Source organism: Brachyistius frenatus, unplaced genomic scaffold, assembly GCF_029030835.1.
Source record: "Brachyistius frenatus isolate BFR_SWC_R1_liver_20210118 unplaced genomic scaffold, ASM2903083v1 Contig_21, whole genome shotgun sequence".
NCBI classification, from domain to species: domain Eukaryota; kingdom Metazoa; phylum Chordata; class Actinopteri; family Embiotocidae; genus Brachyistius; species Brachyistius frenatus.
The window spans coordinates 371,928-385,696 of NW_027210620.1; the positions used below are offsets into that span (position 1 = coordinate 371,928).

The following is a 13,769-nucleotide window of genomic DNA, read 5'->3' on the forward strand; positions in this document are numbered from 1 at the left end:
CAGAGGGAATAGGTCACAGTGGCGGCCTGCTCCCTGTCTCACACACAGGTGTATACACACACACACACACACACACACACACACACACACACACACACACACACACACACACACACACACACACACACACACACACACACACACACACACACACACTTCTCCTGAAAGGGTAAGCATCAAATAATTGGATGCTGCAAATATCTACTGGCGCGAAAAGTAAAAAAATTCAAGAATTTAAAAGCTTAAGATTTATGTAAATGTACACAAAACTATTGCTCTGCACAATTAATTTTACCCCCCCCAAAAAAAAAATCACTGCAGCTAAAAAAAAAAAAAAACATCAAGAGCAAGTGTAAGATAATCCTTCAAACATATACACACATGAACAAACACACTTTCACAAACCAATTGGATAATCGACCGTATCCGAACAGAGTGTGTTTTTCTCCAATGGCAGAGAGCAGGCTAAGTGTCCCGCCCCCTGATTGGCTCATAGCGAGGAGGCTGGTCTAACCTGATAGGTTGCGGTGGCATCAGTGCTGGTGTCAGTCCCCAGGCTGGCAAGCTTCTCCTTCATGCGCAGGTGTGAGCGCTGGCGTACGCAGAAAAAAGTGGCGGACACTGAAAGCGCCACCAGGATGAAGAGCATGCAGAGGACGGAGAGCAGCAGGAACTGGCCCGACTCCACCCTGGTCTCCTTCACCACGGGGATCTGGGTCAGGCTGCCCCTCTGGAGGACGCACACAAACATAGAGAGAACACACTGTCAGAGCGGTAAAGGATGCCACTCTGTCTTCTTCCAGATTGATGTAGTCATTTTGGATTTACAGCAAACCGCCACATCAAGACTGCATCAATTTTCACCTGAAGGCTTGTGTTGATTTTCCAGTGAAAAACATACGGACACGACAGTGCTAGTGCTTCCTCACCTACCTCCACTTTCGCTCCCACTCTTTCCTTCCACCCACCATCACTGTCTAACCGGCCCCACTCGTTAGACAGCACTGACACCGGCCTTATAATATGCATTCAGGCTCAGTCAACCCCCATTACCAGCCCCTGTCCGGTGCTGTCTCCACACTGAGTCCCACTATAGATATTTACAACCCCATTTAGTGCTGGCATGGGGCGGGCTGGCACTGTGCAGCTACAGGAGGTTGGGATACTAAAAGCTTGAGCTTAATTAGCTCCTCTGGTCCTGAGTTTTGGCTGGATTAGGCCCTGGCCCAAGCTGCACAGCTAATGGCTACCAGGACATGGGGGAGACACAGGCGGCCCAGACCGGACCTTCATACATGCACCACATCAAAAGCCTTTTCACATATTCACACCCACACTGCATGTTAATGCAAACAGGAAGTTATATTTGTCTCGCTGCAGCAGACCTGCTTTTAATGTCCTGTAATATCGTCGAAGAGATTCTTATCAGTGTGGGTTAAAGAACCGGCCTTCGCGTTGATAATTGGTCCACTTGTGGCCATTTACTGCAATGATAAATTCCCTGTAGGTCTCACTGATACATCATATTTTGAAAGCATAACAGTGAAAATTGGGAGCATTACTTGGGAGGGGTAATTAAAGATACCTAAAATGTAGCTATTAATACGATGTTCTTTGCTGATTGCATTAAATATAGGCATCCTGTAGAGGTGGTTTTTACTTTTAGGTCTCACAAACAGAGGGATACAATTCGCATATTACAATTTACTTCACATAAATCACCCTCGCTGTCCTCCACGATTGACATAAAAACATGAGGTTTCTCTAAAAGCCAGTTCTCCACCGATTCTGATCTAATTTTACCAGCTGCCCACATGCCAATAGCTATACATCTGCAAAAGGGCAATATCAATAACAGTGCACAAATACATCAGCAGGCTCCTAATTGTCGGCATGCAATATTGAAAGATTGATGGGTGGAGGGAATCAAATCTACACCGGGGGGGAGGGGGGGTGGCAGAGCTCTGACATTTAGCCTGAGGGGTCTAATGGGCCGGCTGAAGGATGGCTACATCTTGTTATACCATTTTCAAAACAAGACACTTCACCTCGGACCAGTAACAATGTGGTTTGACCTTGTGGCTCGTAATAGCCAATGTTTTAGCGGTTGTGTGGCTGCCCGGGTCTTTACGATTACTGTGTTGGGCCTGAAGTCAGTTGCTGCTGATTGCAATTGCAGTGGCTCGAGCATGTAGCTCCAATCAAGCATTAAGAGGTTAGACAACAACTGAGAGGTTTGAAGAGGCTCGTACACGGAGGGGAGAAATGGCCTCCATCCAGTGACTCATCTGTGCTGCTCAGTGATCAAATGAATATATAGGCAGCAGCAACATTTGGAAAAGGAGCACAATTTTTATTTGCTGGGTACTTGTCTTCTTGAGCAGCATCTGCTATAATCACATGGTACAAAAAAACAAAACAAAAAAAAAGAATACGTAGAAGCTGAAAATCTCTCTTAGTATTCTACATATTTAGCACCATAGACCCAGCAAGACTCCAAACGAAACCAAAGTGCATATTGGTTGCAATCTGCCTCGACCTATTTCAAGCACCGAAGGACCCAATCCTTTCTTTATTTTCATTAAAAAAAAAAAACAACAACACATAGTTTCAAGTTCATTAATGACATGGCCCTTTACAATCTGTGGCTACTCTTAAAAAGTATTCAGGTAAACACCTCAGAATGAATAAAAAGCATTTCCTCTGTGGAGGCAAGCAGGCTTGAAATGCAATGCAATCATAAAAAAGCGGTTGAAGGCGGTAATCGTGTTGAAAGGAGACAGAAAGAAAGAAAAACAGGAGGAACAGGGAGGAGAGGAGGTGTGAGAGGAAGAATTATCTTCATGGGCCTCAAGTGTTTTGTCCCTGAGCTTTTTTTTTCAATTTTCATTTATTTATCTATTTTTGCAATAATTTTTTTTTTTACATTTTACCATAAATGGAGTCTTATTTGATTGATGTATTTCAAGAATTTATGTTTAACTAAATGAATAACTAACTGAATACAGGTTTTAAATGAATAAATGTCAACAAATTAAAATTAAAACTTCAATGAATGAGACATTTTCTTAAACTAGAACTTAAAAATGATTAAAAAAAATTTAAAGGTGATCCTTGATGAACTATGAAGGAATAAAGTATGAGATTTTTTTTTCCTCTGTAGAAATGTTTTTTTCCAAGTTTAAAAAAAAAAAAAAAAAAAAAAAAATCATTTTATTGACTCAATCCTACTATTCATGTCTCATGTGTGTAACATCCAAACTGGTTGCTCTGCCTCCAACAGACTTTCTCCTTCTGCCTCTCTCTTCTATTCATATTGCCCCTGTCTGGTGAATTAGCCAATCTGAGAAGAGACAAGGGGCAGATGGATTTCGGTGCTCTAGATTATTCAAATTATAACGGGGAAGGTCAGGCAGAGAGGTGTTGTCAGGGCGGATGCCTATTCCATTCACTCAAAATCACAAAACCTTTAAGAAGTGCAAGAGGAAAATCCTCACAAACACACAACACCCAAACCTCAACAATTTTAAATCAATGCTTTTTTTTTTTTTTTTTTTTTCCAAAGTTGCAGCTACTATTACATATTTGGAAGGTATAAAAACAGCTACATTAAATGCAGTCTTCATGAAATAAAATCCGAGTTAGAATCTGCAATTAACAAAAGAAGATCACACAATTTAGCTCTGCTGGTAAATTTCCCTGCATTTTTCTGGCAAACCTAAGTGCTCTATGAAGTTGTACAAATTTTGCAAATGCAATAGGCCTATTTTTTGGGACATATTTACAAACTTAAAAAAAAAAACCCTCTTCAAAATAATTATCAATTATGAAAAATTAATAATTAAAGAAACGTAATATGGGCAACTACCCATTAAATTATAATGTTTGTTCAGTCAGTCCTAAAAACTAGATTTTTTTTTCGAAAAAAACAACAACAACAACAACCCAGAAAAGAATAGAATAGAGGTTAAACAATATTTTATATTTTTTTTAAATTTAATCACACGATTAAAATAGAATAATGTATGCAATCACAGAGCGGATTAGCAGCTTTCATCTCCTAAGGTTTTAGAGTTGGAGCTGCTGCCGGGCACCAAAGAGGACAAACTTTGTCCCCTGCAGCCAGATGTGCTCACAGTAAAGCACCGGACTCCAGACCCAGTTTTACCGGGAATTGTTCGATTAGCTCACATTTATATTTACCGCACTCCGATGCTCGATCATATTTTATCCCATCAGCTTTTTGGAGATTCGATCTCCATCAAACTATTGCACAGAAAGGACTAAATAAAATCAGACCATGAAACCTGCAGAGCTCCTAAGATATTCAGCAACTCGCTTTTTCATTCAGAAACAAACAAACAAAAATTAAAAAACAGCTTTCAACGTCAGGCCACGATTGTTCACAAGTTTTGAAGGCCGATCCTTTCTGATGCCTTTTTACGCATTTGACGAATTAAAACTTGCCACACTGACTACGGCACAAAACAGTACGGACACACGTTGCAAGCCGGTAGATAATTACCCAAATCCGTGTCGCGGGGCAGAGCGCGCATTTCGCGGTAAACGGAGGATGCTGTGTCTTGTATTCCAGAGAGCACGGATAACCACTGACGCCCGCCGCAGCTCCAAGAAGCGTTTGTGAGTCCCGGCCGCCCACTCAGTCCGCTTCTCCAAAAGTTCCCCTGCGAGGGTCCCATGCGTCCCCCAGCGCCAACAAAAGAGCGCGGCTTCAACACGTAGATGAAGAAAAAGAAAAAAAAAAAAAAAAAAAAAAAAAAAAAAGGGAGAGTCGGAGAGAATAAGAAAAGGGAGAAGAATGTGGGATATGCCCGCCTGATTTTCCGAGCCTCGGAAGAATGTGCAGAAGCCCCACTACTGAGTCCTTTCAGCGCCTCTGTGCCAATGAAAAGAGATGGGGAGGTGGTGGGGTTGGGTTTTTTGCGATCATTTAGTTAAGGCTGAGCCCCTCCTTATATTCAGCAGCTCAGGAGTCCCCGTCCATTGCACATGTCATATCCACTGGTTGCTATAGTGATGCCTCCACATGTTGTCGACAGTGAATGTTCAAGGAGCGATGCCTGGCTAATAGGCTTGCGGGCCGAGGGGCGATATGAATGGACATAGGGCTAGTCACTCATTTGTTGAGCTACTAGGGGTCTCTGTGTTTGGTGTGTGAATTGCTGTTTTCTCAGGCTCTCCTTTTCCTCTGCTCCCTCTCCCAGGGATTCAGTTATGTGAGCAGAATAAGGGAGATGGGGCAGTCTATTCTTCAAAGTAGGCTTTTGCATTCAAAGCTGAAGTGAGCGCTATAAGAGACTACCACACAGTACAGTAGTTGTAAACTATATGAATGCTGCATTGGAAATTGGGAGCGTTCTGAAAAATGCTCAGCCTCAAGTAAATTGTGTATAATTGGCTAAGTCTTTTCTCTGCTCCCTTCTTAGATCTGCCAGAATAAAGAGAAAAAAGGGGGTGGAAAATTGCAAGTTTAACAAGTTTTAAAGATGAAACTCACTAATAAAATGCCATCCTAATTAGCAATCAGTCTGAAAAAAAAAAATGATCCAATGGAGAGCAACAGCTGCACTTAGCAGGGAGAGAGAGAGAAAGGGGGATTATGGAGAGCACAAGGAGAGAAAAGGAGAAAGCAAAAGAAAAGGGGCGGTGAAGAGAGGAGAACGGGGGTCCTGTCAAATGCAGATGACGAGTCGTGGGGAGGGGGGGGCTGTGTGAGGGGGGGGCGGGGGGGCTCTCCAGTTTATTTTTTCCATTCAGAGAGCACCCCCTCCTCTTCTCTATTGTCCCTCAGTGTGACAGCTGGAGTTGGCAATGTGAAGGGGAGAACAAAAACGAGCTTGCTGTCCAGCCTGGGTCCGTGGCCGCATCGGACGCCACCCCACCTTCAAAAAACAGAGCCAGCCAGGCGGCCCGCAGGGACCAAATCCCAAGCAGAGTGCACTCAACTGACTCAACAATTTTTATAGCGTCTCCAAATCTCTTAAACAGTCCAGCTACTCAAACCTTGTAGCTGAAAAAAAAAAAAAAAAAGAAGAAAAGTGCATTTTTCTTTCTTTGTGCCTTTAAATGCCGTTTTTCCTTCCTTATGACTGACACGTTTCACGTCATGCTTTCTGCACGCTTGCATCCTCATATATGAGAAATTATTCAGAATCCAGATTCGGTTTTCTCTCCGCCTGCCAGAGGGCACACAAACGGTCTGGCCAGAGAGCCAATCTTGCAGTTTTCTTATTCAGTTCAAGTGCAAGACCAAATTGTTTCTGCAGTGCTCACCGTTGCACTAATGTAGGACTGCTGCAGAAGTAATGCATGGCGGGAGACTTTTATCATGACTACCAGTGAGTGTTTTTTTTTATTACTGGTAAGAAATACATAGTGGCCCTTGAAGTTAATCCCTAGAAAATCAGTCCCTACATTAAGTCAACCATACAATCATATCTATCCTGTTCTCTGGTGGACTGGAAGAGAGCCTTGTTCACTCTTCTTCATATGAGATACCGTAGTCACCCACCTGTCAGCCCTATCTAAATCCACAGTCATCCAAACTACCGTGTTCCCCTGTGGATGCTGTAAAGGAAGGGAAAATGTCGGCGCGTCTCTGTGCGTCTTCTTTGAAGGAAAACCTGACTTTGGCACCTGTTGTTTTCCTTTACTTGAACTCTGCGTAAATGGACACATTTTCACACATTTCATGTGCAGCGCGCCGCACAGTACAATTTCACAACTCATGTCACATCCCCCAGTGAGACCAGCGCTAATGGTTATCACACCAGGGAGGTCTGACGTGCATCGATTCATTCTCACAAAAACCTACAAGCAGTCAAAATTCAGGAGCACACTGAAGTCACTCCTATGGTCACTGGCGATATTCGCTGAGGCTGTCATTGTCTGTGTGCTCCTCCGGTAAAAGTGCTTCCTCGGGGGCAACACATGTTCGACCAGTCGTCGTGAGTCCTGCCAGGCTTATCTGTCCCTCCTCTCCTGTCGCTGCTCCGCTGTTTGCCTCCGTGGCACATTTCACATTTCCAATAAAAAAAAAAGATGTGAGGGCACCGGGCGTGTTTAAACAATGGCAGAGAGAAGTATGCAGCACTTCACCGTGTCACTGGGAGAGGGGGATGAGGAATGTTAAAGAAATGTCAGGATTAAGTGCACTACCTGAGACATCCACTGATGCCTCTGTGCAAGTTCAGAAAAAGGGTATGAGGAGACAATAATTTGCTTAGATATTAGCTTGAACCTACAGGCTGCAGAGTTTTAAGTGCCCGCCCCTGCGTGTGCAATCTGAATAGACACATGTGCAGCTGTTAGCCGATCTTTCCTGCAAAATACACATCAACAATTCATATTCAGTGTGTATACCTGCAAGTGCATTACAGGCAACCCTCCCCTGGACACACTAAAAGTCAGAGATTGAAGTATTCTAGCAAACAGAAGAGAAAGGCAGACTGCAGAGGACACAGAGGCAGCACATATATACCAATCACACCACAATGATATCAGTGAGAGGCTGATGTCATTTACAGTGCTGCACAAGAAACCAACAGCTGCACTGTGTACCTGCAGACTTAACTAACGTGTGATAGTTACTCCGAAAATAGTTGGGATTCTGCTAGGCTCTTTGAAATGGGGTGCAATAAATTATTCATAATAATATCTGAGCAAGGCTGTTGCTGCGGCTCAATTTGGGAAGGTGTTGGAGGATTAGTTTCGAACCATAGCGCAGAGAAATCTATGCAAAACAAAATACATCGGGGTGTTCCTTTTTTTTTTTTTTTTTTTTCAGATCCACCAGCTGTTATTGTTATTGCCGAAGTGATTTTACAAGATGTATGTGTTCGTGTGAAGAAAATATCTGCCCTCGTCTGGGTTTTTACTCGTCGTCTTTGTTAAACGTTTGACTTGCATGCTCATCGTTTAACATTTAGAATTTCACAAAGCGCTCATAAAGGCAGAGGCAGTAATGTGCAGACAAAGTTTGACTTGAAAGTCTGTCTTTTTGGATTCAGGGCGATGTCATCTTAGTGTATTGTTAGTTGCTACACTGCAGTTTGACATAAAAATAGCACTTATATGTAGATAAAATATAAAAGGTGACACTTTACTCTCATGTGTAAACTCCTGTTAAAAATCACTTAAGGTGCAGAAACTTGACAGTGAGGTGAATTGTGTGTGTGTGTGTGTGTGTGTGTGTGTGTGTGTGTGTGTGTGTGTGTGTGTGTGTGTGTGTGTGTGTGTGTGTGTGTGTGTGAGAGAGAGAGCGAGGGAAACACCATGTTTCCTAATGGATGATGTTCAAAGAGACATAAAGGTCCCATTTCTGGGTTTTACTTGAAACATTTGAATTGTTGTGTCTCATGCTCATCGCTTGCTGAGAGAGGAACCATTCAAAGCCTGTGTGTGTGTCAGCCATGTCATTCTGGTATTTTCCCCAGATGAGCTTGTTGAAATAGGCCTCTTTCTTATGTGAATCCCAGCCCAGGCTTTGGCCCATGCCAAGCGGTTCAAAGCAGTAAACATCAAGGTAAATGCTATGCCTGTCATCCTGACTATATTTAAAGCAGAGGCAAACCCACACACACGCACGACACTGTGCACTTCAAACACAAACAGTGTTGTGGCGTCATAGCCTGGAGTATGAAATCACACCATATCTGTAAAATTATAGAAAACGTTGCTGTAATCTATGATGATGACAACAAAGTGATTCATATTTCAGTTGTTTACACGCAGTGTGTATTGCAGGCTGTGCAAAAGTTTTACGAGAAAAGTGAGGATGCTTTAGAAAATAATTCCAGAAATAGTTTTTAATTTATCGGTTAATTTGCGAAGTACAGTAAACAGAAATAATTAATAAATCCAATCAGTATTTGCCTTTAAAACAGCGCCAGTTCTCCTACTTGTGCCCTGTTTTAAAGGTAGTTGTTCAAAGCATTTTGGAGAACTTGCCAGAGTTCTTCTGTCTCAGTGTCTTTTGTCTGCTCTCGTACTTCAGGACCGACTCCATGATGTTGAGATCGGGTCTCTGTGGGACCCCACCATTTGCAGCAGGACTCATTTTTCTTCTTGTGGCTGAAGATAGTTCCTTTCTGACGCTGGCTTTATGTTCTGGCTCATTGTCATGTTGCAGAGTGAATTAGGGACCAATCAGACGCCTCCCTGATGGTACTGTGTGACGGTTCAGAATCTAAAACTCTATTGTGCTTAAAAACTTTGCATAGTACTTTAACTCAAGCAAAAAGTGAGTCAAAATTACAGAAAATCTGGACCTGATGGCGCTAAGTGCTTAGCATTCAAGTCAACTGGTAGGGTAACTGTGCAAGACAGTCAGTAATCTTTGGGGGGGAAAAAAAGTTCCTTGATTTTAGACACATGTAGACAGAAGCAGCTTGTCGGTACAAGCCAGCGACTGTCGATTTTGCTGCTTAAATGTAAACAGTGACAAGCATAATTTATCAGCTAATTATACAAACCTAACGTTAGTAAGATAGCCTCAGTTAGGCTAATTACGCTAACCTAAGTTCCATTATTGGTTGAAAACAGCCTCCTGTTGACTTTTTCATGGTCATTTTAAAACCAGAACTCTGCAAAAGGGATCTGATCTAAAATCTTTATAGCTACATACATGAGATCATGCTAAAAGACTGTTGATTACCTATCGAAGTAAAGAGACAGCTTCACTCTTGTATTTCAGTGAACAGCTGGTTTGTCCAAGTATTATCCCTTTAACTTAATAAGATAAAAGGCTTTTGGGATAAGGACTAAACAATTTGTTGCAGACATTATGGTAGCATTATCCTAAACATCTAGTACCAATTTCCAAACGGTGGGGAAAATAGGCAATAAAACAGAGGAGGACCCAGCCATAAATGACCTCTAAACCCACAAAATAATAGTCTATTAGGTAATGCAGGTAATCAGATAGTTAGCTCAACATGCTAATGACTGAAGTGTACATTTAAACAGATTTAATCAATCCTTAAAACTTTTGCTTTGTGTTCTCGGTTTTTCAAAGGCCACCCTCCAAACTCCAAGGGTAGAGTATTACTACACCACTTTAACAGACCTGCCACTGCGGTTGCTAAGCTATGATTGGTTAAAAATCTGCATGAATGGTCTCTTAAACTGAAGTACAGCTTTAAATTTAAGATCTGGTCTTCTCTTTCAATGTTTAGTTAATTCCAGACAAGACAAAGCTTACTTAAACATTGTTTTTTCTTAATTTGGTGCAGCTTTAATTCCCCACTGGTTTCAGATGGCAGTAATGATCCTTTCTACCTGCAGCTGTGTTGACAATAGGAATATGTCTGACAAGAATCATGTTCATGTTTGCTAAAATGCAGACAAAAATGTATTAAACAGTCACCAAATGGTGCCTCATGCCTAAAAACTAAAATCAGCTCAGTATCGGTGAAGTGTTTGCACTGTGGTCTGAGACGCACTAAATTATACTCATATTTTCATTAATCACGATGACAAGAATTATTTCTGAGATGTAATGAGGTTTTGATGAGGGATATTATGATACTGTAGGTGAAAAGTCATTAGACACCAAATAAAATGGCCAGGTCCAGAGTGTCATCCCAGTTTGCTAAAACAGAACCCAATCAGGAAAAGTAATTGAAGGTAATACTTCACTCTATTGTGTGAAAAGATAAAAGAGCCACCACTAAAAAAAAAATCTCATCCAACATGGCTGCAGTCAAAAACAGCAAGGCAAACAGCTAGGTTTTTATTGTTTTGTTTGAATAGAATCCACACTACTTTTAGACTATTGTGTTCTCAGCGGTCTTTTTTTTTTTTTTTTTTTTTTATCTTGGAGAGAGATAAAACTGCAATTAATTTTGAAAGGGGGGAAAACAGTGAGACAATACATCAAGTCACACATGAGTGGTGGCAGGCAGGGATATGTGGGCTGCTGCGGAATAACAGAGGTAGTCAAAGGTAGCATTCATAATTGAAACCCCTGTCACAAGAGACTTAGTGGGCTGGGAGACTCTGATACTCAGACTGACAGTAGAGGGACAAAGAGAAGTGTTCAGAGGAGAGCACACAGTGATTTCATAGGTTCAATAGGATGTGTTCTCTGCACACCTGAGTCCACATACCATCTAAAAGCACCAAACACTATAGCTGCTTGACCATAGTACAGTGGTGCTGAATTCTATTGCGCAAAGAGTTCAAATTCACCAACAATCTACGATGAGGTAGATAAATAGGTAATTTTTTTTTTTTTTTTAGAATTAAGTTTTCCAAACCTAACCCAAGCACATTATGGTAGCCTAATGTGTGAGTCCATGCACAGCAAGTGGTAAAAACATACTTATAAACAGCAAAAGGAGACAGTATGGACACACCCACCAGTAGGAGTCACTACTGCTACGAGGAAGAAATGAATCCTCTCCTGCTTCCTATCAATGAATAAATGGCCAACGGGGCAAAGCTGCAAGCACAGCTGTCGGGAGCTGAATCCAGGTCTTTAAAGGTGGGTAAGTGCTTTTTCCCCATATACAGTTCAAGCACACCAAATATATCTTAAAGGAGCAGTGTGCAGGATTTAGTGGCATCTAGCTGTGAGATGGCAGATTGCACCCAACTGAACAGCCCTCCCATCGATCCCTTTCTTTCCAAGCATGTAGGAGATCCTGTGGCGGCTTAACGTAACATACAACTGCAAAAGGTCCTCTCTAGAGCCAGTGTTTGTTTTGTCTGTTCCGGGCTACTATAGAAACATGGCAGTGCAACATGGCGGGCTCCCAGGAAGAGGACCCGCTCCCTATGTGGGTATAAAAGGCTCTTTTTAGGGGAACAAAAACACATTTTAGACTAATGAAAACATCATTAATATCATTACATTTCAGCCTAAATCCTGCACACTTTTACGATTTTCGTAATACCCGTTAAGTCTGTAGCAATTAGCTTGAGTTGATTTAGCTACAAAATTAAAAAAAAAAATTGTTGATGATTATATAACCACAGTCTGTAAAGTGACACCTGCATGATTACGAATTCAGTTTTAAAGGCTTCATTATTTTTACATGCTTTTATATGATAGAGAATATTGCTAATTCGATGAAACAGATGAAAATATATTTGGTACTTTTTGACTGTGTATAGGACGGCACTCCAGCCAGAGTTAAACAAGTGTTCACACTAAGATCACCAGTGCACTCCAAATGAATCAAATCTGGCATCTTCTCAAGCGCTGTTGAACCGCTGCTGAATGTGGTGTCATGCCAGTACACTCAATGAGATCCTGGGCCTGTTTGTTTAATGGCATCCATGCCTGATAAAGCACAGACAGAGCAAACAAAGCAAGAAGAAAACCAGAACAAGCATCCCAAAGTGAAAACCCAGCCGCGCTGCCATTGGTCAGTCGCAGTGTAGGGCGTATTGGCGGGTGGAGAACGAGTTTGGCCACCCAGCCTGCGCACAATGTGGCACTCATCGCTTTTTTATGACCACATTTCTGCCATTTTGCCTTTCTGAAAACATTAAATAATATTTTGTTTGTAGTGTTCAGCCTCCGTAATACAATTTCTGTTTAAATTACCACTACGAGAGTGCCTCAAGACATTAGTAGATAATTATTCTTCTAGTTTAAATTGAATAAAAACAATATACATTTCTGATCACATGGGGTTATGTTTATTGGCCAACCAACCCCACGTGTCTCCAGCTGCACCGTGCTGGTGGACTCGCTGCATATTGGGCCCACCTGCCTGAGCATACGCCCCGATGATCAGCTACAACTTGTATAAGTGAAGATATAGATGTAGAACCACAGGAGGCAGTGCGTGATGGGCTAAGGGTCGTATCCCTGTAAATGCACACAGCCACAGCCTCATAAATTCTCATCAGTGTCTTCATTAAACATTTTTCCCCCGTTATCACCATGACAACGCTGGCCCAGCGTGCGCCCGCGGGGAGAGGCGTGTGTGCCTGTGTAACCCCGGGGGTTACTTTGGGGGTTACTTGGCACAGAAGGCAACAGCCCATACTTCTCCTCCAGACTCTCTCCTCTTACTATAGGGATGGAGGGGGGGTAGGGGGGAGCATTGTGGAGTGGCAGGCGGCCAGCAACGCCAGATCTGTTCCACGGCGATCACACTTGACAGGCACTGGTTGTGTCTGGACTGGAGGCAAGCGCTCTGATTTCTCTCTTTAATTACTGCTAATCGGAGGAGCCGCGGCCCATCCTAATGAAGCCACACCAATCAGCTGGGGGAGAGTCAGGGGCCTCGCGCTGCAAAAACAATCCTCTGCACAAACAGAGCTGACACCGCCTGCCCAGCACTGCAGCCTCCCTGCGTGTCTCACTGTCTGTCTGTCTGTCTGTCTCACAGCTCCAGCAGCTTTATAAGAGTCTGCCCTCGAGCCAAACCGAGCAGCACCGCTCGGCAAAAGAAACCTCTGCGAATCCCTAATGAGACTGCTGCCACAGCTGTAGTACGGGATCAGCCGCCTGTTTGGAGCTCACAACTCCCACTGCTTCGCACCACAACCTCTGACAACAATACAAAGTACTGGTGATCAGAAATTCTGAAAGCAGAATTAATTATGATTTATGTCAAGATTTTGATGGCTCTGTAACGCAATAATACATAGACGGCTCATTATTGTAAATGCATATAATCAATCTGGCCTATTTTCACCCACAAACATAATTACACTGTTTGGCTTTTAGCGAAGCTGTGATGATGTCTTTTTTTTTTTTCCTCCTTCTTCAAAGAGAATAATGTAAGGAA

At 42.5% G+C, this 13,769-nt stretch overlaps 1 protein-coding gene across 1 annotated transcript in view; it reads right to left on the reverse strand.

Annotated features, from left to right (window-relative positions):
* Positions 1 to 13,769, reverse strand: part of ptprn2 (protein tyrosine phosphatase receptor type N2) — a 124,418-nt gene that overhangs the window by 26,534 nt on the left and 84,115 nt on the right. The window contains exon 12 of the mRNA XM_069696283.1: positions 515 to 730. Within this exon, the coding sequence (XP_069552384.1) occupies positions 515 to 730 (216 nt within the window). The remainder of the gene's footprint in view (positions 1 to 514; positions 731 to 13,769) is intronic.